The sequence below is a fragment of the Tamandua tetradactyla genome, chromosome 16 (assembly GCF_023851605.1).
Source record: "Tamandua tetradactyla isolate mTamTet1 chromosome 16, mTamTet1.pri, whole genome shotgun sequence".
NCBI lineage: Eukaryota > Metazoa > Chordata > Mammalia > Pilosa > Myrmecophagidae > Tamandua > Tamandua tetradactyla.
In genome coordinates this window covers 44,436,527-44,460,528 of record NC_135342.1, presented here as the reverse complement: position 1 = coordinate 44,460,528, position 24,002 = coordinate 44,436,527, and the positions used below count along the sequence as shown (strand labels likewise).

The following is a 24,002-nucleotide window of genomic DNA, read 5'->3' as shown; positions in this document are numbered from 1 at the left end:
TATAAAGAAAAGCAAGAAAGTGACCCCATGAGAATCAGGAAGGACAAAAATCATGATTAGGAAGCAATGCATGGGGACTTCTGTCTTGTCCCAGCCTCTTGCCCTCAAAGGACAAGCCACAGACACTGATGGCTGCCAACGATGTCACTGTGTAGGGACTTAGCTTCTCTGGTACTTCCTGTTGGATCCAGCTTCGCCCAGACCGAAGGCACCGGACAGAACTGATTGCCCATTACTGTCCTTCCACCTCATGTTCTGTCCCTGCATCTCACCAGCTCTGTGCTCCGAGCCTCAGTTTCCCCATCTGTCAATGGGGGGGATGATGGTCCCCATCTCATGTACTTCACAGGTGGGATAATGAATGTTAAGGGCTTTGGCAGCTGCCAGGTGTTACCTTGTACCCTGAAGGACAAGCCTGGCTGCCCCACCCTGCAGGCGGCCACAGGAGACAGGACTCCTCAGCGGGGAGTTTGGTCAGCGGGGACCAAACACTGTCTCACATCAGCCAATGGGCTTGGCGACCAGAAGCAGGTCATACAGCCCATTTCCTGTTTTGAAACAGGAACTTAGCAAAGCAGCAGCCACTCCACTGCTTGTCCGGGGCTGGAAAACGCGAGCTGAAGGGGCCATGTGACGCCCCTGCTGGACCCCTGGACACACGCAGGGCCCAGAGGCCACAGGTTAGTGTTTGCTCCCAAGCTCGGTGGGTGTCCTTTGGCTGTGGCCGGAAGCCGCTCCCCCTGTGTCCCTCCCTCATTCGTTGCTGGGACAGGCAGGCTGGAGACAGTCAGAGCCTCTGTTTGGGGGGACTCTCCTTAGACACTGGGGCAACCAGGAAGCAGTTCCCATCCTTCCAACACCTCCATTCCTTGTTAAATCCAGGTCTGTCTGCAACCCCTGTTAGACGTGGGGAATAATTCACCATGCCCGCGTTCCTCAAAAAGTGGTGTGGGGGAACCACCGCACCAGCATAGCCTCGGGGCACTTGTGAAAAATGCAGCTTCCAGGGCCCAGCCTTAGATCAGCCAGATCAGATGCTCTGGTGTTGGGAGGCAGGAAATCTGCTTTAACAAATCTCCCACTCCCGACCCCACCACCTGCCACTTCACTCCCCTTCCCCCGGGGGATTCTGGTGCCCACTCATCCTTGGCAAGGATTCCTGAGATGGGCACTAAGGTGTCCAGTGATGCCCTTCGCTGTCCCCACCAGAAGCAGCTGGCATGTCCAATGCCCAGGGTCTTCGTCTCGCAGAGCAGAGGGGGGACCTTACTCCATCCCACAGGAGTCTCAGCCTCAATGCAAAGCCCTCTCCAGCCCCTTCAGAAAGGCAGCGTAAGCTCTGAAGGAAGCTCCTGGGGCCCATCAGGGGCAAGACTGGTGCAGCCAGCACTGTGGGAGAAAGGGGGTGGTCGGGGACCCCAGGAGAGGAGCAGGAGCACAGCTGTCCATGCACACTTCTGCATCCCAGCTTCCCCATCTGTAAAGGGTGAGCTTGAATAGAAGGCTCCTGAGGGCAGCTGCACAGAGCCACCAGAGAATGCCCCGGATTCCTTCCACCGGACACAACAAGAACCACCCCCAAAGAATGAGCTCCTAGCCCAGGTGGCCTCACCCCCCGACACCACATCCCGGCCCAGGCCAACTCGTGGCGGCCCTCAGCCCTGGAGCCAGGGATGAGCTCTGACCATACCCAGGGATGCAGTGCAGGCTGCGGCCCCCACCTCTCTCTCTAGGGCAGGGTCAACATAGGGGTTCAGACCTGAGCCTGGAATCGAACCAGAGTCCAATCCCCAGCTCCTCACAGTGGGTTTCTCTTGTAGCTCCCCTGGATCCTTCTGGGAAGGAGGTGAGGAACCTGCACCCTCCTTACTTTGAATTTCTGCATGCGTTGCAAGGACAAGTGACTCCAGAGATGTATGAAAGAAAAGTTTAAGTCATAACAGGTCCTAGAGCAGAGAGGAGCGGCAGGCCTGGCAGGGTCACGGGAGGGGCACATCAGGAGCCTGGGGCCCACAAGCAGGCAGGGAGAAAAGGGTTTCAGTGGACTGGGGGCAGATGCCTTTATAATGTAGCATGAGTGAAACCGCAACAGTTGGTCAAGCAGGGGTGGGGATCGGGGAACTTGCTTTTGACTTTCACCAGGGGATGGGGGTGTAAACCCAGGTAGGACAAGGGGAGGAGAGGGAGAAGATGTTTATCTGGAAAAGGCAGCTGTCCAAGGCGTCCCTGAGAGACCTAACACAGGGGAAAGCTGCCGAGGCATTATGACTGCGTGCAGTCCCCTATTTTATTTAAATCCTCCACACTGTGCCAAAGTGGGGCTCCGTCTGAGTTACACCTGATTTTTAATTGTCCCTTTGTCTAATTTGACAGGCATTTTTAACTCGATTCCAGCTTGCACCTTAATTCAGAGTTATTTGCTTCACAAATATTTCTCAATTCATTTAACATGTCAGGTCACAATGATAGTGCCTAACACTTCCTATGACTTGCTGACTCAGCCCAGCCTCGGGAAGGAGGTTCTCCTATTATGCCCATGTACAGGACTCAGGCACAAAGAAGATCAGTGACTTGCCAGGTGCCCTGTCGACTGGCCGAGGACCCGGGTCACAAACAGGGTTCTTGGGTCCCCCAACCGCAGGCCTCCTCCTGCCTCCCCTCCCCAGCTCGCCCCTGAGCAGGCTGGAGAGGGTCCTGGAGTCAGGCCAGCCTGGGTTCACGTCCTCTCACCATTTCTAGCTCTCGGTTCCAGGCAACCTGAAGTCTCACTTCCTTTATCTGTAAAATGGAGATAGAACCAGTCCCTCGGGCATAGGGAGGCTTGGGTTAGTGAGAGAGGCCTGAGAGTGCACAGGTGTGGAAGGAGCATTTGAGACAGTGTAGGCTTTGCTCATTGGGCACACGGTTTCCTTACCTGTTAATTGGGGGTAAGTACTGTAGACTTCTGGGGGTAAGTCATATAATGGGTGTGAAGAACCTAAGTGGGTATAAAGTAGGTGTAAGAAGCCATCAGTAAATGTTTAAAGATAAATGTACACATTTATATTATCATATATTGGTATGGATAGATAATAGATAGAAGTTAATAGATAGGAAAGATAAACACCAGTATCTGCCTGCTCCAAACACTAAGATTTCATCTACACATCTAATATAACATGGAGGTTTGGGGCACTTACCAGGACAATCCAGCATCTTTCTCCCCAGAATCACAGAAGTTTGTACCTTTGCTTGAAATCACCTCCCTAAAATTCAGAGCAACTCAATAATGTAAGGATCATAACAGTAAGACAAGAATCCGCCTAGTCTTGGAGAGCTTGGCGAGCTCTCTACACCATGCCAGCTGCAAAGGGACAGGCCCAGGTTTAGAATTCAGCAGCTGGGCGGGCAGCTGGATGGACAGGCAGTGGTCCACTGCGGGCTGTTGTCACTCCCCTCTGCCTGCCAGCTGCAAATACAACACAGATCCTCAGCTCCCCAGGAACCACTGGGAGCCCCACCGTGAACAGGCACTCACTGCTCTCTCTCTCTTGGCAGCTTTGGAGCATGGCAAGTTCCGAGCACCCTGGGGGCCCTGGCTGGAGGCAGCATCCCATAGCCCAGTGCATGGCAAGGACACAGCAGGAAGCATCAGCCACTGGCCCAGACCTCCCACATCCAGGACCCGAAGGACACTTAGGTGGGCCAGAGGCTTTGGGCTTGGCCAGGGGTATAGAGGTTTGAAGACATTTGAAGTAAAAATGTGGGTCACTTCAATGTTTGCAACAGTGTCTTCTAGCTGGGCTTCTTAACTTGCATACCCCAAAGTAGAAAGCTGAGACAAGGATTTGAGATTCAAGTTGTTTATCTGGGAGACGATGCAAGGGGCCATGGCATGGGAGTGGGAAAGCAGGAAGGGAAGGCAGGAAGCCAGTAGAGTATGAGTAACTTCCTGCGAGGCTGTATAGAACATCTCTGAGTTTTTCCATCCAAGGGGTTAGGGCAGCCAGGCTATTTATCCACCAGATTCCATCCTTTATCAGCCGAGGGATGCCCCTGAACATGCTCCCATGGTCCAAGCCCTCAGCCTGAGGGTTGCAGGTGTTTCCATAAGGAAGTGGCAATATATACTGGAACAGTGACTGCCAAGGGTACATGACCAAGCAGTGATAGAATCTGCTATTGCACCATCTCCCAGAACAAATCTTTACTCAGTCATTCATTCATTCATGCATGCAATCATTCAAGATGTGCCCATGGAATGCCTACTCTGTTCCAGACCCTATGCAGTGCCTTAGGGAAACAAATTTTGTGGGGAAACAGATCAGTAGAAAATAATTTGAAATGCCACCAGGAAGACTACAGGAACAATATGGGAGGCTTTTACTCTGATGCCAAGAGGCCAGTGAAGTGGCATGCAGCTGGGCCTTGCAGGGCTTCTGGGACCCATAATCTCTTTAATTGAAATGCAAAATTACTTGTGAATTTTACTTAGGAATCCTAAAATTTCCTAAGAGTCCTAGAAGTGACCAGGCCTCAAGAGAGGTTTAAGAAACTCTGTTAAATTGTCCAGACAGAGAAATAGGATTGCATTCAAGGCAGAAAGAGTGGCAGATGCAAGAGACAGAGGCAAGAAAAAGCATGGTGGGTGGGAAATGAGAGGTAGACAGGGGCTGGCCAGGGTGAGCCAAGAAGGCAACATCCTTGTAGCTCCTCCACATCCACTGGCATGTGCTCAAGGAGTTCCCGCAGTAACCACCAAGTCAGTGTATTGAGGAGGGCAGAGAGAACTAACCATGGTCCTTGCCTCCCTGGAGCTTGGGGTTTCACAACAGCCAATGTGCAGGTGGGAAGCAGACAATGCAACACAACCACACTGCTTCTCAGACCCAAGAAAACACACGTTGGGATAATGGTCTATTTGGGGTTGTCAGTGGTGGGGTGGATTTAGCCAGGTTGGACACAGAGGCCTGGCTGAGGGCCATGGGAGACTCTTTACCACTCTTCAGGGATCCTGCTGTCCCATCCCAGACAGAGCCAGCCATCTCACCAAGCCCTTGCCTCTAAAGGCACCAGCCCTGGTGTAAATCCTTAGCACACTATCCTTCCAGATGCCCACAGCAGCCTGAGCTCCAACTCCAGCATGACCACGCGGGAGCTGCAAGAGTACTGGCGGAACGAGAAATGCCGCTGGAAGCACGTCAAACTGCTCTTTGAGATTGCATCAGCCCGCATCGAGGAGAGGAAAGCGTCCAAGTTTGTGGTAAGCTGAGACCATTTGTGGCAATGGGCAAATCCTGTGAAGCCTCAGTTTTCCCAGCCATGAAATGGGTTGATACACTCTTACTCATAGAGTTCTTCTGGAGAAAATGGCCAAAGAGCAAGATTTCATGAGCATCTACTCTGTGCTCAGCCCTAGGCTAGGTGCCTTGGGGTTTTGAGATATATAATCATGGTCCCTGACCCTAAAAAGGTGATGGGTCCATTGGGACCACAAAAATCTACCTTCAGGAAACAACCAATAATGAAATCCCATGTTTTCCAGCACAAGCCATCTGAACATTCTTCACAGGTTATGTCATAACCCTGTGCCATTTGTGTTATTATTTACTTAAGTTTTTCTTTAAATTGGATCAGTTTGAAAAAAAATACTAAATAAATTTATTTCAAAGCAAAACCCCTTAAGTGAAAAACCAACATCACATGTCATACAGAAAAGGTGACAGTAAAAATAAACATAAGGGGGTGCACAAGTAGTTCAGTGGTTAGAATGCCCGCCTGTCATGTGGGAGACCAGGATTCCATTCCCGGACCATGCATCCAAAATAAATAAATAAATAAATAATAAAATAAACACAAGGAAAGCTAAGTGCTGTTATTAAATTCAAGCAAGTTACCCTGGCCGGTGGAAAGCTCTGAGCTGGGAGGCTGCTCTGTCAGAAAGGAATTATAGCTTGTGTTGGGAAGATGTTACGACTGTAAAAGGGCCACACTCAACCCTTCTCCTTTAATGGGATTTAAAATGGGACCAGAATAATAACTGCAGCTAACACAGAGTGCTGGCTGTGTGTCCAACCAGTTTCTGGGCATTCACTCCTTTAATCCTTGCCCAGTGAGATACTGAGACTGTCCTCATTTTACAGATGAGCAAAGGGAGAGGTTAAATGGTCTGTCCAAGACCACATAGCTTGTCAGCGGTAGGGCTGGGATTATAATCCAGGCCATCTGGCCGGGGAGCCTGTGTCCTGAACCAACATTCTCTATTCCCATGGGAAGAGAATTGAAAAGGAATGATGTTCTTACAACACGGCATCATTGCCAGGAGAGCCCCTGAAACCATCTCCTGAGTGTTGGGCACTTAGAAACCACAGAGCTGCTCACTTCCCAGCGCAGCGAGCCCCAGGCCCCTGCATTCACGGGGCTGCGTCCCGCCTCCCCAGCGGCGCCTCCGAGGCACCGCGTCTGTCATCCTCCAGCCGACTCTTGTCATGGTTGGTTTTTCAAGTTGAGCCGATTGTGACGGCAATTTCAAACAGAATTGCAGATAACGGTAACCCAGTTTCGGGGACTGTTTTTAAATTATGATCATTATCTCTACCTGCCTGGGCTCTCTCTGTCAGGATGCAGTCAAAGGCTCTCTCTTTGCCTCCCAGATGTACCAAATCGTCGTCATCCAGACAGGGAGCTTTGACAGCAACAAAGCGGTGCTGGAGCGGCGCTACTCAGACTTCGAGAAGCTGCAGAAAAGCCTCCAAAAGTCTTTCAGGGAAGAGATCGAAGACATCGTCTTCCCCAAGAAGCGCCTCACGGGGAACTTCACGGAGGAGATGATCTGCGAGCGCAAACTGGCCTTCAAGGAGTACCTGAGCCTGCTCTACGCCATCCGCTGCGTGCGCCGCTCCCGCGAGTTCATCGACTTCCTCACGCGGCCGGAGCTGCGGGAGGCCTTCGGCTGCCTGCGGGCCGGGCAGTACGCCAAGGCCTTGGACGGCCTGGCGCACGTGGTGCCGCTGCAGGAGAAGCTCACCCGCCACTGCCCGGTGACCGTGGTCCCGGCCCTGTGCGCCATGCTGGTGTGCCACCGCGACCTCGAGCGCCCCCTGGAGGCCTTCGCGGCCGGCGAGCGGGCCCTGCAGCGCCTGCAGGCCCGGGAGAGCCACCGCTACTACGCCCCTCTGCTGGACGCCATGGTGCGCCTGGCCTACCCGCTGGGCAAGGACTTCGTGTCGCTGCAGGAGAGGCTGGAGGAGACCCGGCTCCGGAAGCCCGCCGCCCGGGCCTTCACGCTGAAGGAGCTCACTGTCCGCGAATATCTCTACTGAAGCCAGCCTGGCGGGGCAGCACGACGCGGCTGCAGAATGGCCCAGCCCCGTGGGCCATTTGGAGTTCATTTGCAGTGGCAAGAGCCTTGGGGGGGGGGGGGGGCTCAAACTTGCCCGGCGACCCTGGACAACCACGTTCTCTGGTTCCCCATTGCCCCATCCGTCTTGAGCAGTGGTGCTGCCAGGCCTCTTCTTGCATGCCCTGCAACACTTCAGAACCCCAAACCCAGTTCTCAAAATAGTGGAAAGTTTTATCGATCTTCCAGGTGTTTTTGTAGGAAGCTGGGGGGAGAGGTTCACTTAGCGCATCATAGACAGAACTTAATCCTTTTTCTCTTGGACACCTCTCCAGCTGTGCGGGTGGCTTTCCTCTCTGCTCCTGCCACCTGGGCATGATCTGCAAAGAGCCTCACCCATTTTCCTGAGTATTGAGCTCTTTCCCCTTTGCGTGCACACCCAACTCAGCAAAACAAAAGCTCACCCGTGGCTCTTCATGGTGGGGTGTTTGTTCATCCTTTGTAGGGTGGGAAGATACTGAGCTAGTAAGTAATAATGTCAAAAGGTTCTCAGATACAAGGCATTTTTAGCAAGGTGCCAACAATTTCCTTCGTTAGGATAACATCACACATTGTCTAGGGGTAAATTTTCATTTATAAGGAAACTGTCTCCTGAATGCCTCCCTGGGTTATATAGACATAGCCCCAGGGGAAGATGGGGCTCTTCCCAAAAGCACCTCTGGGGAGTAAGAAATTGAATCTTCAACACCTTCCCTTCTGAGGGTCAATGTTGGTAGAACCTCGCCAAAGTGTTAGATGACCTTTCAGTGAGGTCTGCTGTCATGAAAGGACATCAAGGACCCCAGAGTGAAGGGGAGTCTGGTCCTATGACCTGGATTCAACATCAGACCCGGAGTTGACGGAATGGGCTGGTTTGGGTTCAATATGTATCCAAGGCTGGGAGCCACTGCAGACCCAGACATGTGGCCAAGTTTATCGGGTGAACTTGGGGACCCTAATGTGACACACTTTGGCCTGTGCAGGGATTTGGCTCAGCAAGGGGACCACAGCGGTGGACAAACGTTCACCAAACTGAGCCAGAATGCGATCCACAGTGGCACTGTGTGGCAGCAAGTGTAAGGGCCCAATCAGCTCTGTCCTGGAGTTTAGAAACAGTATAGGAATTTAGAAACCTTTGGACAGAGAGAGCCCTCAAGTCTCTCAATTTACTCCAGGATAAAGACTTTCCAAGTAGGAGATTTGGACTTCCTTGAAAAGTTGGACATATGGAAAATTAAAGTACTAAATGGAAAAATAAAAGAGCTGTGACTCTATTTGTATGGGTCAAGCAGATCATACAGACTTTACAAGTTATTTCTTAAAATCTAAAATACTGTCAACTGTACAATGCACCAAATATTCACTAAGAAAGAAAAACAAATGCCCCAGATAAAGAGTATAAGAGAAAATTCCACAAAAAAAAAATTGGTATGCCAAAGAGTTAGACACCCTCCCAAAGTAGGGTTAACAAGGAATAAACTTGCCACGTATCAAGTGGAGGGTGGGACAATCTCCTCTAACTATTTGCCTTGCAAGCTGGTACTCACACTTTGGGGGCCAGTGGGGACATACAGTGTGGTCCAAACACCTCAAGCAAAGAGATCATGTTGAAGTGGTCTCAGATGGAGGGTCCCAGATACCTGGCACCATAAATGCAAGTTCTCTCTGAAAGCAGTCAACATCCAGGCAGGCCGACAGGGGCTGTAAGAGGCCATGAATTCAGAGGTGCCAAAATGCGTGTGTGTATGGGGGAAGATGTATGTTTCAAAATCATATATATAATGGTGTGTGTGTATGTGTGTGTGTATTTAGCATGTGGGGGAAGGGAGAGAGAAAGTACCTATCTGGGATAGAAGAGCCTACAGTGTCATCTGGGGGAGTTCCTCATCAGCACCCCTGAGGAAGGGCAGGCTTCCCACATAGTGCACAGGAAATAAGTTCATCCTGACTTCTTGAAAAGGGACTGACCACAAAGGGCAGCTATAGGGCTCTACCTTGCCTCTCCCTGATGCCACTTGATGCTCCCTTATCCAGCTCCTTGGACAGCCTTGGGCTGTGGATCAACTTGGTGCACCTTCGGCCATGCACATGGTGTCTTGTCCCATGGCCTAGGATGACCCATGATGGCCATCTCGTGGCACTTCCTTTTTGCTGCACAAGTAAGAGCCTCACTCATTTCTGGGGTTTCTGGAGCACACTTTTGAATTCTTTGAGCTGCCTCCTCCAGGAAGCTTTCCTGGTGACCCACTACAATCCCACCTGGGTGCCCCACTTCCTTGCTTGCCTGGGCCCCATCCCAACCTACTTATTTCACTTAGTCCCTGTTTCCAGGAGATTTGGGGAGGGGCTATGGGTGGTCAAGAATGGACCCTCTTCCCTTGACTTCTAAAAGGCAGGGCCCTTGGGAGAGGTGAGGAGTACCCACCCTCCACGCTCAGAGTAGGATCGGAGAACCAGAAGCATTGGCATCACAAGATCTTGTTAGAAATGCAGAACTGAGGGCCTAATCCCTCAATTAGTTCAGCAGACCTACTGAACTACAAGCTGCATTTTAACAATACCTGTGTCCCAGCCCCCTATGCCCTGGGCAATTCCTTTACAGGTTAAAGTTTGAGAAGCCCTGTGTTGGACTGACTCAAACATGCCTTGATGACAATATCCACAGATGTTCTCCTGGATTCCTCCCCACCCCATCTTCTCCCAACCCTCTTCCTTACAAGTGTCCCCAAGGAGGCCCAAGAAGCACTGGAGTGAGGTCCTGCGCCAGCATTGGTGTTACATCTGCCAAATCACTCTGGGCACTCAGTCCCTGAGCTGAGGAGGACATATTCAAATGAAACCCTGTGCCAGCAGCCGCTCCCTCTGGACAGCTGTGACACAGAGTCCTGTGGCTCCTCCTTTGTAAGGGGCCCTGTATCCTAGGGGGCTGGCAGGTCTCTTCCCTGCCAAGTCTATGATGGAAAGACTGTACTATGACAACCTGTGTGATAAAAATCAGAACTCCCTAGTACTTCTGGAGCCTATGGGGTGCGGGTGGGGTAGGGTTGACTCACTGTTCCAGAGATGCTATTATCCCATTTTACAAGGATCCAGATATCTGAGAGGTTAAGTGACTTTCCCAACAAAGTGGCAGAGGTAGGGGACATGTCCCCTGATCCTCTAGTCATTAAAGGTCATTTCACTCATCTCTGTTTATAGATGGGGAAACTGAGGCCTGGGGAGGTGACTCACTCAAAGTCATCCACTGAGACAGGGACAGCACAGGACAGATCCAAGGTGTCCACACACACAAAAAGTGATATGCTCTGGCAGGAAGGGCAGGCAGAAAAATCCCAAGTTCGATTTCCAGGAGGCCCTTGCAGGGCACTCAGCCAGGCTGCAGGGTGAGTGTCAAAGCCAAGACAGGGGTCAGCCAGCCTGGCAGAACTTAGCCTTCTCTCAGCTCTGCTCATTTAGAAAGAAACTTCATCTTACCACCCTAAATGGAAAATCTGAACCCCTTGCTATAATATCAAGAGCACTGCCTTATGATATAAAATATTCTTCCATCACGTTATTTTTAAAGGTTTCACTGCATTCTAGCGTAAGTGCCACAGTTATTGTAACAGATCCATAATTGTTCCAAATTTTCCCTATTGCTGGCAACAGTGCAACAAACATTTTGATCCTTATGCCTTTTTGTTTATTTATGCTCTCTAAAGACAATTTCTAACAATGGAACTTCTGAATCAAAGGGTGTGCTTTGATACTTATTATTTAGGTTTTCTCTCTCCAGCGAATAGGGGAATTGCCCGTTTCCTTGAACCCCCAACACCTCGTATTATTTTTAAACCGTTTTCTACTGTAATAGATGAAAAGTGGTATCCATGGCTTAGTGTGCATTTCCTTATTACTAGTGAGGGTGAATATCTTTTCAAAGGTTTATCGGCTATTTTTATTGTTCTTAAAATTTCTGTTTTCCCTCCTGCAGGGCGCTCCTAGAGCAGGCGGCTGGGGAGGTCTCATCGCACAATTTAAAAAGTGACCACCGGAGGGCGCTGCCGCACTGGCGGCTCTGAAAGCTTCGCCTGCTGTGGAGAAAGGAACGAAAAGGGAGGGAAATTGAGTGTTTTTCTCTAAGAGAAAAAAATAAAAGACTGAAAAAAAACGTTCGAAGTGGTTTGAAATAATTCTGGGCAGGGGTGAGAGAGGGGCGGGAAAGTTTGGTGGCAAAACACTGATGCTTCGCTGCTTCTTTAATTGCCCTTCCCCCCTTCGGAGTGGTTGGGGGTCCCCCGGAGACCCTCACTTGGGGTTCAGGACGGCCCCCTCTCCCTTCCTGCCCCCATCCTCTTCCCAAGGCCCAGAGGCCCGCAAGTGCGGAAGGAAACCCGTCCGAAGGCGGCAGCTGTCCTTCCCTGCACCTCCTCCGTGCAAGTGAAACTGGTGATTCTTAAAAAGCTAATAATAATAATACTAATAAATGGGGCTCCAAGCTCCAGGAACAGGACGAGGCCAGCGATGGCTCCCGTCGTGGTCAGACGCTTTCCGGAAGGCACCTGGGAAAGAAGGCTTGATTAAGCCCCCTCAATCTGGGGGACTGTGGGCAGAGTCCGGGTGCCACCCCTCCCCAGACCTGCGCTCCCACCTTCTGGGGGCTTCCCATCCATCCAGAGACTGAATTGGGGTGGGGGAAGGACTCTGATTTCCTTTTAATTCACCATTAGATACCCAGGATGAATAAGCAAGCAGAAGGAAGGAAGTCAGGGAGGTAGGGTGGGAGAAAAAAGAAAATAGAAGTATCATGCCCTGTTAGAGGGTAAATTGGTACAACCACTTAGGAAAACCACTAGGAGCCATCTGTGAAAACTGAACAGAAGCTAGCATACGAAGACCCAACAATGCCTCTCTTAGAATAGATCCTACAGATAGATGCACAAGCATGTTCACCAAAAGATGCCTGCTAGAATTCACTACAGGGCTAATTCTACTAAGGTCCCTCCATGGAAACAGCCCTTGTCCATCAACTTGAAAATGGAGAATAACTTGTGGCCGACTCATACATCGGAATATTATACTGCCGTGAAAACAAACTACACTTGGACACTAGAAGTTGACGAATCTCACAGGCAGAATGTTGAATGAAAGAAGCCAGTTACAAAAGAGGACAGCCATAAGGGAGTCCAGGTCATGATGTTCAAGGACAGGTGAAACTAAATGATAGTGTTTTAAGGATACTTATTTAGATGACAATGCTCTTTTATCTATAAAAGTCCAGGTAGTGGTAATTATGTCCGTGGGAATGAGGGGGGTTTGATTGGGAGGGGCCAAGTGAGTCTCCAGGTTATGGGTGATGGCCATTCTAGTTTTTAATCTGGGGAGATGGTTACAGGGGTATTTTTTGGTAATAATTTGTTAAGCTATGCGTTCATATGTTGTGCACTCTTCTGCATGTGTCATATTTCAAAATAGAAAAATTTTAAGAAAAGAATGGATGGATACAGCTAATATGAATTCAACATTTATTATGCACCAAGTACTGCAGCATCCAGGGCCAGAATTCAAACCCGAGACTTCTGTCCCAGGCTGTGCTGCCTGATGGTGCTGAACCAGTAGAAGGGGATTGCAGGGGGTGTGGGTGAGGTCTGAGGTTAACACCAGGGCTCAGACTAGTGAAAAATACACCTGCCCAGCTAGCATAGTGCTCTGACTCAAAATCCGCACTTTCCCCAACCCGCAGGAGCAAGTCATGAAAGGTGGTCGTTCAGGAACAGCCATCAGCTACTGGGGCAGGGAGGTCCTTCCTGGTGCCTTGTTAAAATTGTCATCTGTGGTCAATTGTGAGGATGGCCCCAGTTCTTCATCCCTACCTGTCCCAGCTGCTGTTTGCCTTGGGCTTTGCAGTCCTCTCACTAAAAAGGTAGAGCCAGTCTCCTAATCTCTGGAGTCTGGGCTTGTTCTCAGCACTTACTTCGGGGATACTTGTGGCCCAGGTCTCAAGAGCTTAAACTTGTACTCTTGTGCACACTACTGGCAGGAGTAGAACATGACCAGGCTCTCCTTCTGGAGGATGAGAGACCCCTGGAGCAGAACGAGGACTAGCTGAGATCAGCTGACAGCCAGTCAACCTCCAGACATGTAGGCGAGCTCAGTGAGACCAGCCAATCCTCAACCTCGGGACTCATGGACTCTAATAATAAATTATTGCTGTTGTAAAGCCACTGAATTTCAGGGCTGTTTGTTATACAGAAATAACTAACTGATATATAGCTCCCAGATAGCTATGGAGTCTGGAGGCTGGTTGGAAGGGCTCCTGAAAGGAGCTGCCAGATAATACCCCCTTCCTGGATTCTCTTTGAGGCTCCAAGTGGGTTCGACATTAATGTGACAGCTAAGCATACCAACACCTGGTGTGCAGACAGCTCTCATGCCAGGCTCTGGGTTTAGTGCTCTACAAACCTGTCTCTCTTCATTCTTGCAAAGCCCTAAGCAGTAGGTACTATGACCAATCTCATTTTACAGATAAAGAGTTGGAGGATGAGAGGTTAGATGACCAACCCAAGGTCATGGCTTGGAAGAGGAAAGGCTGTAATCTGATTTTAGAGCCAGTACTGTCCCCACTGTGCCATCCACCTGTCCATGCCAGGCAGCCCCTCAGAGTGTCTTCCTCAACCTCAGGACACCAAGCCTCTAGACTCTCCTACCCCTTGGGGCCACCCAGTTCCCCAGCAGGAAGCCCATTCTTAGTGGCAATCAATGCCCAGAAGATGGGTGGTTACTGTGGATGAACAAGAGGCCAATTTACAGGAAACACTCGGTAGGAAGGATGCCTGGTAACAACTTCTAAATGGGACAAGATGTATTGGAGCAGAGTTTGGAATCCTAATGGAGAAGCCTGGAATGTTTGGTTTGGAGGGACCACAGACTTACTCTAGTTTCAGACTTTTTTAAAGCCACAGAGTCTTTTCTTCAAATGAAATTGGTTACAAAAACCCAACACTTAATAGAGACCAAAGTCAAGCTGTTTTGAACAGGAGACCAGGGAACCTACCTGAGGCCCCTCCATGGAAACCTCAGGTTCTGTGGAGTATTGCTTGAGAACCACAGTGGTGGCCCAGCCCTGTAATACTGCTGATGGGGAAGAGTCTCGAGATTACAGAACACATGAGTGGAAGAAACAAGATTTGAACTCAGATCATCTGCCTTCCATTCCCCCTTTCCCACCCTGTGGGATCTTTCTTCTTTCCAAGTAGTCAAAGGCAAAAACACTCATTCCAAAAGGGAACATAGAAGCCCTCGACATTGGGGCTCACCCCCATGAAACGTATCCCTGCCAAGGAGAAGCTAAGCCTACTAATAACATGCTTAAGAGTCACCCAGAGAACCTTTTTTATAGCTCAGATCTGACCTCTCTCTCTCTAAACCAACTCAGCAGGTGAGCTCATTGCCTTCCCCCTTACATGGGACATGACTCCCAGAGGTGTAAATCTCCCTGGAAACGTGGGACAGGACTCTCGGGGATGAGCCTAGACCTGACATCATGGGATTGAGAAAGGTTTCTTGACCAAAAGGGGGAAGACAGAAAAGAGACAAAATAAAGTTTTAACAGCTGAGAGATTTCAGAGTCGAGAGGTCATTCTGGAGTATTCTTATACATTATATAGATATCCCTTTTCAGTTTTTGGTGTATTGGGGTAGCTAAAGGGAAATGCCTGAAACTGTTAAACTGTAATCCAGTAGCCTTGATTCTTGAAATGATTGTATAACTATAGAGCTTTAAGGTCTAACCATATGATTGTGAAAACCTTGTGACAGACACTCCCTTTATCCCGTGTATGGACATGTAAGTAAGAAAATAAAGCTGAAAAGAAATAAGTAATAGGGGGTGATCGAGTTTTGGGTGTTCTTTTACTTTTATTTTTATTCTTCTTTTTATTGGTTTTAGAATATGAAAGTGTTCAAAATTCAGTTGTGATGATGAATGCACAACTATGTAATGATACCGTGAACCACTGGTTTTATACTTTAGATGATTACATGGTGTTCTAGTTTGCTAGCTGCTGGAATGCAACACACCAGAAATGGATTGGCTTTTAATAAAAGGGGATTTATTTTGTCAGTTCTTCAGAGGAAAGGCCGCTAACTTTCCACTGAGGTTCTTTCTTACGTGGGAAGGCACAGGATGGTCTCTGCTGGTCTTCTCTCCAGGCCCCTGGGTTCCAATAACTTTCCCCAGGGTGATTTCTTTCTGCATCTCCAAAGGCCTGGGCTGAGCTGCAAGTGCTGAGATGAGGAATGCCGAGCTGCTTAGGCTGGGCTACGTTGAGGTCTCTCATTTAAGCACCAACCAATTAAGTCAAACGTCATTCATTGCAGCAGACGCACCTCCTAGCTGACTGCAGATGTAAATCAGCAACAGATGAGGTTCATATATCACTGGCTCATGTCCGCAGCAACAAAACTAGGTACGCTTAACTGGCCAAGTTGACAACTGAATCTAACTACCACACATGGTATGTGAATCTACCTCAATAAAATTGCATTTTAAAAAAAGCTTATCAAAGAAAAAAAAGGGGGAGGCATAAACCCACGTTATTTTGTTTCACATCTTTTTTTTTTTAATGGTGACTTGGCTTCCTATCTGGCTCCTAGGATAGAATTGTCCAATCATCAAATTTCAGGGCCGCCTTTCTGGCTTTATCATGTTTAGCTTGGGTACCACTAGGACCCTGGATACTCTCTCCTGAGGTCAAATCCCTTGGTTCTTCTACCGTCACTTCACTGTGCAGCCTTCCCTCTCTTTCACTGTGTGGCCTGCTCCCTGCATAGCAGCTATCCCTACAGCAGTTTTTTCCCCTGTGTCTTCACACCAATTCCAACTCCTGGGGTGATGGGCAGGTTGTAGTGTCTACAGATGTGATGGGATGTTCCAGGGCCTTCCCTAGGGCAATAAGGAGCCAGAGAGGGGCAGAGTGGTGCCAGGGAAGGGGCACTGGGAATCATGCTTTGGGTGTCTCTGGGTTCTGCTTGCCTGTTGCCTGGAAACAGCACCCCAGCGATTCTCTTTTGGGAGACCTCACCTCCCTGACACTCAGTCCATGTAGTTTTGGTGAGACTGAAGCCCTAGCTTCCCTCAAGCTGGCCCGTCCACTTACTGGGCCTCAATTTCTCCCCTTGCAAGTAAAGGAGTTGTACCAGGCAGTGTGCAAAGGTGCTTGTCCACCTGACTACCTGGAATTTTGTGAAATAACTGATGTTTCCAGGACTGAACCCAATAATACTTTATCCAGCTTCATCCACAGTGGTCAAGCTCTTACTCTATTTCAAGGGACCCCATGCAAACTGTCTGGACTGCTCTTAGAGCGCGGCTCCCTTTCTGCCTCTTTTCCCACATTAAATGTTGGGATGGGTCTGCTTCGTCCTTCTCTCACCCTTGGCAGTGGGTTCCCCTCTGGGGGTGGGTGAGCAGACACCACAGCTGGATCTATCTGCGAATCCTTTTGGTTCTTCCCTGAGACCTGTCCTTTCTGTCCACCTCCACAATCCCACCTGCTCCAAGCACATCAGCTCTTCCCCTACAACCATATTGCCTTCCTCACTGGTCCCCTGCTTCAGACTTGCCTCCTTTAATCCCTTCACCATCCAGTGGCCAGAGTGACTTTCCAAAATAATAAATGGGACCCTGCCACTCTGCAGTTCTAAGTTCCCGGGGATTTTCTGCTCACTCTTAGGATAAAACCCAAACTCCTTCCCTCTGTAGACACGGCCGGACTTGCTCAGGCCCCAGTGGGTCCCCCTCCAGCAGCATCAGCCCCCTGATCCTCAGATCTCCCCAGCATGAGGGCCCGACTTGCCTCACACTGGGACATCTGCTCAAAGCACACTTCCCAGGACCAGGCTCCTTCTCAACTCAAACATCTCCTCTAGGAGGCTGTCCCTGAGCCCCCTCTGTCCAAGGCGAGCCCCACCATGTTTCCCCTCCTCCTGCTTCTTTCTTTAATAGCCCATATCCCCATGAGGAATGCCTGGGGGGTCTGCTCACCATCTCTCCTCTCTCGTGGCTGGGTCCCTTTAGGGCATAGGCCACGATACCCTGGTGCACAGCCTCGCCCTTGGTGCCCGGAAAGGTGTCTGGCAGGGCCAGCGTCATGGCTTGTGTCCTGTACAGACACACAGGGCCCACTGATCAGAGGATGGAGATCTTAGTTGAAAGGTTTGCTGTCACCATCTTGAAAGTCTTCATTTTTGAACAAGAGCCCCACACTTTCATTTTGCACAGGACGCCTTGTAAATTACGTAACTGGCTGTGCTGGTTTGAATCCGTGGTGTACCCCAGAAAAGCCAAGTTCTTTAATCCTCATTCAGTATTGCTGGGTGGGAGCTTCTTGATTGTTTCCATGGAGATATGACCCACCTAATTGTGGGTGGTAACTTTTGAGTAGATGGTTTCCATGGAGATGTGTCTCCACCCATTCAAGGTGGGATTGCTCACTGGAGCCCTTTAAAAGGGAACCATTTTGGAAAAAGCTTTAGAGTGCACAGAGACTTTGGCAGATGAAAAAGGAAAATACCCCCGGGGGAGCTTCATGAAACTAGAAGACTGGAGAGAAAGCTAGCAGACTTTGCTACGTGCCCTTCCAGTTGAGAGAGAAACCCCAACTTCATTGACCTTTCTTGAGTAAAGGCAACCTCTTGTTGGTGCCTTAATTTGGACATTTTCATGGCCTTAGTACTGTAAACTTGCAACTTAATAAATTCCCCTTTTTAAATGCCGTTCTGTTTCTGGTCTATTACATTCCAGCAGCTTACGAACTAAAACACTGGCCCTAGCACCTGGCAGATAGAAGGCTTTCAGTAATTAATTATGGAATGGTATTGGCATCCCTTGGGGAAAGCAAATCCTCTGCCCTCCCCCCCACCCCACCAAATCACCTCTGAGAAGTTGGACCAGGACCCCAGCCAAGCCTAAGGAGAGAGGTCACCGGGGAGAGAAATGGGGGTAAGGAGACCAGGCCTGCGTTTGTCCCTGGGTTCCTGCAGACACCTCTGAAACAGGAGCAGAAGCATCCTGGGGCCAGGAAGGGCTGTGACGCCTGAGGGGGAGACGGGGAGGTAGAAGTTAGGTTGCAAGGAAACCTCCCTGCCACCCTCCCTACTCCAAACCTGCTCTCATGAACCCAGGTGAGGAGCCCACTCACTCTACAGGGCACATCTGGACGGCAAGCTGCACTCCCAGACTGCTGGCTAATCTCCATTTCTAACACAGAGGGAGCTAGTCTCCTCTTGCTGCATTCAGTGGACAGGTCTCTAGTTAGTATTTAATCACATCGCGTTGCGTCTCATTGTCTTTATTTGTCTGCTTATTTTTCTTATTATGTACCTGACGCTGTCCTGTTGTTTTAAGGGTGGTGACATAAAGGTTCCCTTTTAAATTAAGTGCATTTACGTTCTGAAAAGAGCATCTCTGAAAATAACCGCTGGGCCATCAGTGGATAGGGCAGAAATTGTGACGGAAGTCCTGAGGGAAGGAAGGAGATTCTGAATTCTGGTCCAAAATTCAGATGCAGAATGGACACTGAGACTTGCAGAGTGGAGACCAGATCTGGGTCTCCCAGTCCAGAGCTCTCTTCCAGCTCTCCACTCAGCCTTAAGAGCCTGACTCATGATCAAGCAAAGGCCTGGCTGCTGCTGCCCTCCCAGAGACCCCCTTTTGCCAAATCCCATGGGAAATCCACCCGCCCAGCCTCAGGGTTCCTGGGCTTATTTAAAAGCCCCGGCTGCAGGCGAATGTTATAGAACATCCTCCCAACAATTCGCAGGTAGGTCTGGTGACTGAAATCATGTTTCTGCTTTGAAAACTGCCACCGACTGCTTTTCCCACCTTCTGCTTAACAAATCTTCAGAGGCCCGCGTTTTAAATACTCTTTCCCCTTTTGCTGTGATCAAAGGAATTGCTTGTTCCCCTGATAAATGACAAGAGCTGCCACAGAGACTAACGAGGATGCGGCCACCGACCTCTTCCATTCCCCTGCAGGGAGGAGACTGGCAGGGCACCTTGGGCAGAGCGGCCTTTAGGATCTGGGGGTTGGCTGTGGAGACAAGGGTAGAGGCTGCAAGGGGGGGGGGGGGCTGAGGAGGAAACCCCAGGCAGACTGATAATTTCATGCCAGCAGCTGACACGAGTTAGGTGGGCCTCCCAGCATGCACTTCCCTTTCTTCTGGGTGCAGCGTCAGGGTAATGCTTTGGGGTGCCCAACCTTCCTCCCTCCTCGGACCACGTGGTTCAGGAGCTGCGGACCCCTCCCTGGCCAGCGAGACTCAAAGCTGGCCAATCAGAATCTTGCATGCTCCCAGCCCCAGGGATTGGCTCAGAGACACGGCATGTGACCCAGCAGGGCCAATGAGAAGCAATCGTGGGACCCCCTGGTAGACCGACCGGGCTGAGAGGCGAGGTGAGGGGTGCAAACCTGGAGGTGCCGGGAGTTTGCCCACGGGGACTGAGAAAATGGAGCCAAAACTTAGAAAGAAAAATGACCGGGCAATTGTCCTGATGACCTTAAACTCTTGGGTCAAGCCACACGTATCCTTGGCCTCCTTCCCAGCCTCCTCCACCGAGGAGATGCAGCCAGCAGCCAGCCTGTCTTGGCATATGGAGAGAAGAGGGTGACCAGAGGGTGGGAGTGTTGGGCAGGGGAGGACCAGGTGACCCATTAGCATGACAAGCGAGGATTAGACGCCAGCGGTTCCCTGACTTGAGAACTTGAGACCTACCCTTTCTCCCTAACCCTTGTTTCATCGCTCTGCGTGGGATGAGTTGAGCTAGTCTGGGTCGAGTGGCAGTGACAATATGGCCTGAAAGCTCAATGGTTTAACACAGCACAGACGGGGTTCTTTCTGTCACCAAGTCCACAGCACATTAGGTGACTCTTCAGGGCATTTGCCTTCCATGCGGCATCTTGGAACACCAGGCTGCTGCTCTCTTGCAGCTCTGCCATCTCAACGCAGGGTTTTGGGGACTGAGGACTGGAAGGCCGTGTACTGGCTCTTAAATACACTTGCCAAGGTCACTTCCGCTTGCAGCCTCCCTCGTGGAGCTGTGAGGCGTTGAGGCACGTGGATAGCACGTGGAGAGTTGGTGAGCGGTAGAACTCTCTGCTCTCAACCTATTCTCTATGCCCCCCCACCCCTGCCATGGTCCCGCCTCCCGCAGGATCCACTTACTCCTTCACCAAAACACTGACTGGGGAATGACTCCAAGCTGAACACTGTCCTTGGCCTTGGGTCCACCACAACAGACTGGACAGCCGTGATCTTGGCCTTTGAGGAACTCATGGGATAGAATGATACAGAGCAAGCAGATTCTCATCAGGGACTCTCAGCCCCCCATTCTGTGCCCCCATTTTGTTAATGGCACCACCATCTTTCCTGACTCACAGGTTGTTTAGTTAGTCCTTGACCCTCGAATTGGCCTCAGTTTCCTCATCTGTACAGATGGGGATAATAATGAACTAACAGAGTTTGTGTGATGTATAATGCGAAAAGTGAGTCTCAGATTGGTGAAGGAACCAAGCCGCGCAGCCGGTGAGTGGTGGAGCCAGAATTCATACCTATTCATTGCTCAAGTCCCTTAAGCGGCCCTTCCTTCTTCCTCCCGGGGTGGAGGAATGGAGAAGGTCCTGCAGAAGCCTTCTTCAAGAAGGAGGACATCTGAGAGCCAGGCTTCCCAGCTGCAGCCAAGGTGAGCTGGGCCTGGCCTTGAGCCAACTTGGTCTCCTGACCACTTGAGCCAGCCCCACCTGACCTCCGAGCCGCCCTTGGAACTGGCTCCCAGTTCAGGTGGCTCCAGGAGGGCCATGGCAGCCGTCCTGCTACTGGGGACACGAACGGGCCCAGATCCAAGCCCCTCCCTTCCCCCCCACCCCCACCCTGTCCTTTCTCCAGACTTAGATGTGGTTGAAAAGCTTACCAAGGGACCAGCAAGGCCACTGCCACCACCATTAGAAACCTGATCCTGAATCACTGATTAAAACCAGGAGGGGGTTTTAATCAGCTGGGGCCATATGCTATTTAACTGAAGATGAAAGCACAAATGATAAGCATCATCTCAGAAAGGATGTCATTAAAGGAAGAGCAGAACAGCAAGTGGCATCTTTTATCATTACAGCAGCCCCTCGCACAGCTCTCGTTAGGGGCTTTGGGGACCATCTGGCCCCCGTCTTTACTATGCAGGGCTCACAGTGTCATTGTGTTTGACGACAGCTCCCGAGCCCCCGCCACGCTAAACTTCTAAATAGACAATTAATGCCTATTAATTATAGTTTTCAAACCAGCAAAATGATCCTTTCATTAACTTAATCGCCTCTTCTGCTTTATCAGGAGATTGTATTCTCTCTCCCGTCATATGCTCCCTGCATCGGAATCTGCCGTGGGCGGGTGGTGGGTGGTGGGTGGTGGGTGGCAGGCTGTTCCTGGGAAGGCCTGCCCCGTCCTCTGCCGTCCCGCCCTTCACCCACTCCCCTTGCCCCCGGCATCAGACAGGAAGCCCCTGAGGGCCACCCGAGTCCTCGGTTGCTCCTTGTCACATGGGGGTGTCTGACGGGCGTGGTTCCCTGTGACTGTGGGAGAAGTGAGGCTGGGGCAGCCGCCCTCCGCGGGGCCTGCTCGACCCAGGAGTGGTTCAAACTGGAATGTGGTCGCTGCCTCCCGCGTCGCCTCCCCCCGTGCCCAGCACCCGTCCTCCCTGTTGGCAGCCAGAGATCTTGGAGGTCACCCTCCTGGCTCACACTGGTAACTGCCTTACGGTATTTATTATTCACCCCATCCTGTAGCTGGGGAAACTGAGTCTCAGAAAGGGGAAATGACGGCCTCAGCTCATCTGACTCCCCGAGAGGGGCCCTGACCCTGAGTCCACCAGGAGAGAGGGCATTGTCACGCGGCACATTTTCACTTGCCACTCCCCACCGCCGCCCCAGCACAGAGGGCACCCGCCGCCCTGGTGCCTTTGGGCTTGGCCAGGTGGCTTTGGCCAATGGGATGGGAGTGGATATGCTGCCCACCCCCACTCCCTGCTTTTTGGGTGTCCAGGAGATGCCCAGAAAGGAGAAAAGGGGGTAGATTGGGAGGGAGGGGGAGAGGGAGAGAGAGGGGGCAGAGAGAGTGAGAATGTAGCAGGGCATGAGCTTCGCAAACCAGTTGAATAAAATGCCTTAGACAGGGTATACAACCTCGCTGAGCCTTACCGTCCTCATCCGTGAATGGCCATGCTAGAAAACCCCCCAGGTAAAGTTGCTGTGAGGATTAAACAGGCAGTGCTCTGTCTAACCGGTTACCTGGCCAATGGTGAATTTGGGGCCCCATGGCTTCTCCTAGGGCCTGGAGCTGCTCCCTAGGCCAGCTGCACGGTCCACAAGCTGGGCTGGGCCTTGTTAAACTCCTATATTACATCTCCCTATAAACTGAAAGTGTTTCCACAAGTTGTCTCCCCTCCACACCAACTTTGTTTCCATGTTTTACTCCATCACATTTACACCTTAAGAAGTTGACAGCCAAGCGGGGAAGACAGACAAGAAATTGTGATGTGGGCAAGTGCAGAGGCCCACGAGAGTCATGTGCCCCCACCTCAGGGGTCGGGGTGGGCTCCTAGGGAAGCCAGGTCTGGAAGGAAGAGTTTCCAGAACAGTCCAGCAGACACAGACTCCCCTCAGCCCTGCTGAAGCAACAGGAGAGCACCTCTGCAGCAACCCTGCCCCTCAGCCCTCTGCTGCCTTCTCTAGTCCTGTGGGAGCCTGCTAAGAGCAGTGGGCCGCCAGGAGTGAGGGGACATCAGCACCCCAGCAGTACCCCTGGGATGCAGGCTGGAACCAGTGCCCTGTCGGTGGATACTCCAGGAGCACTCCATGCCTGATCGGGGTTCTGGGGGACTGGGTCCCCACTGCCCCAGTAGTGAATGGACAGTGGCACATCGTGTTGGCTTGTCACCTTCCATCTCCTCCACCTGGCCCATCACTCATCTTCCCGGTATTGCTTTACCAAATGATGGCCTTCACCCAATCCTTGACGCAGGCTCTGTTCTGGAAACCAAGTCGGAGACCAGGGGTCGCTAGGTGAGGGGGTCCAAGCAGGCCTCACAGGGAGAAGGAGCAGCACGTTGTAGAAGGAAGGGAAGGCAGCAGGGCACAGAGGTTAGGCAGGAAGTGACAAGGGGTGGGTCAGGAAAGGGGGCAGAGACAGTCACCAAGGGCCTGGGAAGCTGGGCTGAGAGTTGAAGCCCTGTCCTGACAGTATGGGGGTAGTTTTCAGCAGGGAAGGGGCCTGGTCCGATTGATGTTGTAAAGCGATTTCTGTCCCCAGTGTGGGGACCGAGGCAGGAGAGCTGGGCTGGAGGGGGAGCATGCCCGCCGGGCTGGGCAGGGTTGATGGGCTCTCTTCTAGGGCAGTGACAACTGGGGGTGCGGGGGAGGGTGGCTTACCGATAAGTCTTGGTAGTTGACTTAGGGTTGGAGGAGGAGCCACCCCAGCTTCTGGCTTGGACTTTGAGTGGACTGCCTTGCTATTTATTGAGCAATAAACAAGTGTTGGGGTAAGCTGTTTGGGAGTGTGCAATTAGAACTCCTTGTCAGCAGAGCCCATGTGGTCATCGGGGCACGGGCATGGATGAGACCCCAGA

At 51.1% G+C, this 24,002-nt stretch overlaps 1 protein-coding gene across 1 annotated transcript in view; it reads left to right on the top strand.

Moving 5' to 3' along the window:
* The window catches only part of SNX20 (sorting nexin 20), a 36,183-nt gene extending 27,523 nt beyond the window's left edge, over window positions 1–8,660 (top strand). Inside the window, exons 2-5 of the mRNA XM_077132405.1 lie at window positions 563–680; window positions 3,538–3,679; window positions 5,091–5,242; window positions 6,633–8,660. Of these exons, the coding sequence (XP_076988520.1) occupies window positions 3,547–3,679; window positions 5,091–5,242; window positions 6,633–7,301 (954 nt within the window). The 5' untranslated portion in view covers window positions 563–680; window positions 3,538–3,546 and the 3' untranslated portion in view covers window positions 7,302–8,660. The remainder of the gene's footprint in view (window positions 1–562; window positions 681–3,537; window positions 3,680–5,090; window positions 5,243–6,632) is intronic.
* The last annotated feature ends 15,342 nt before the right edge of the window (window positions 8,661–24,002 follow it).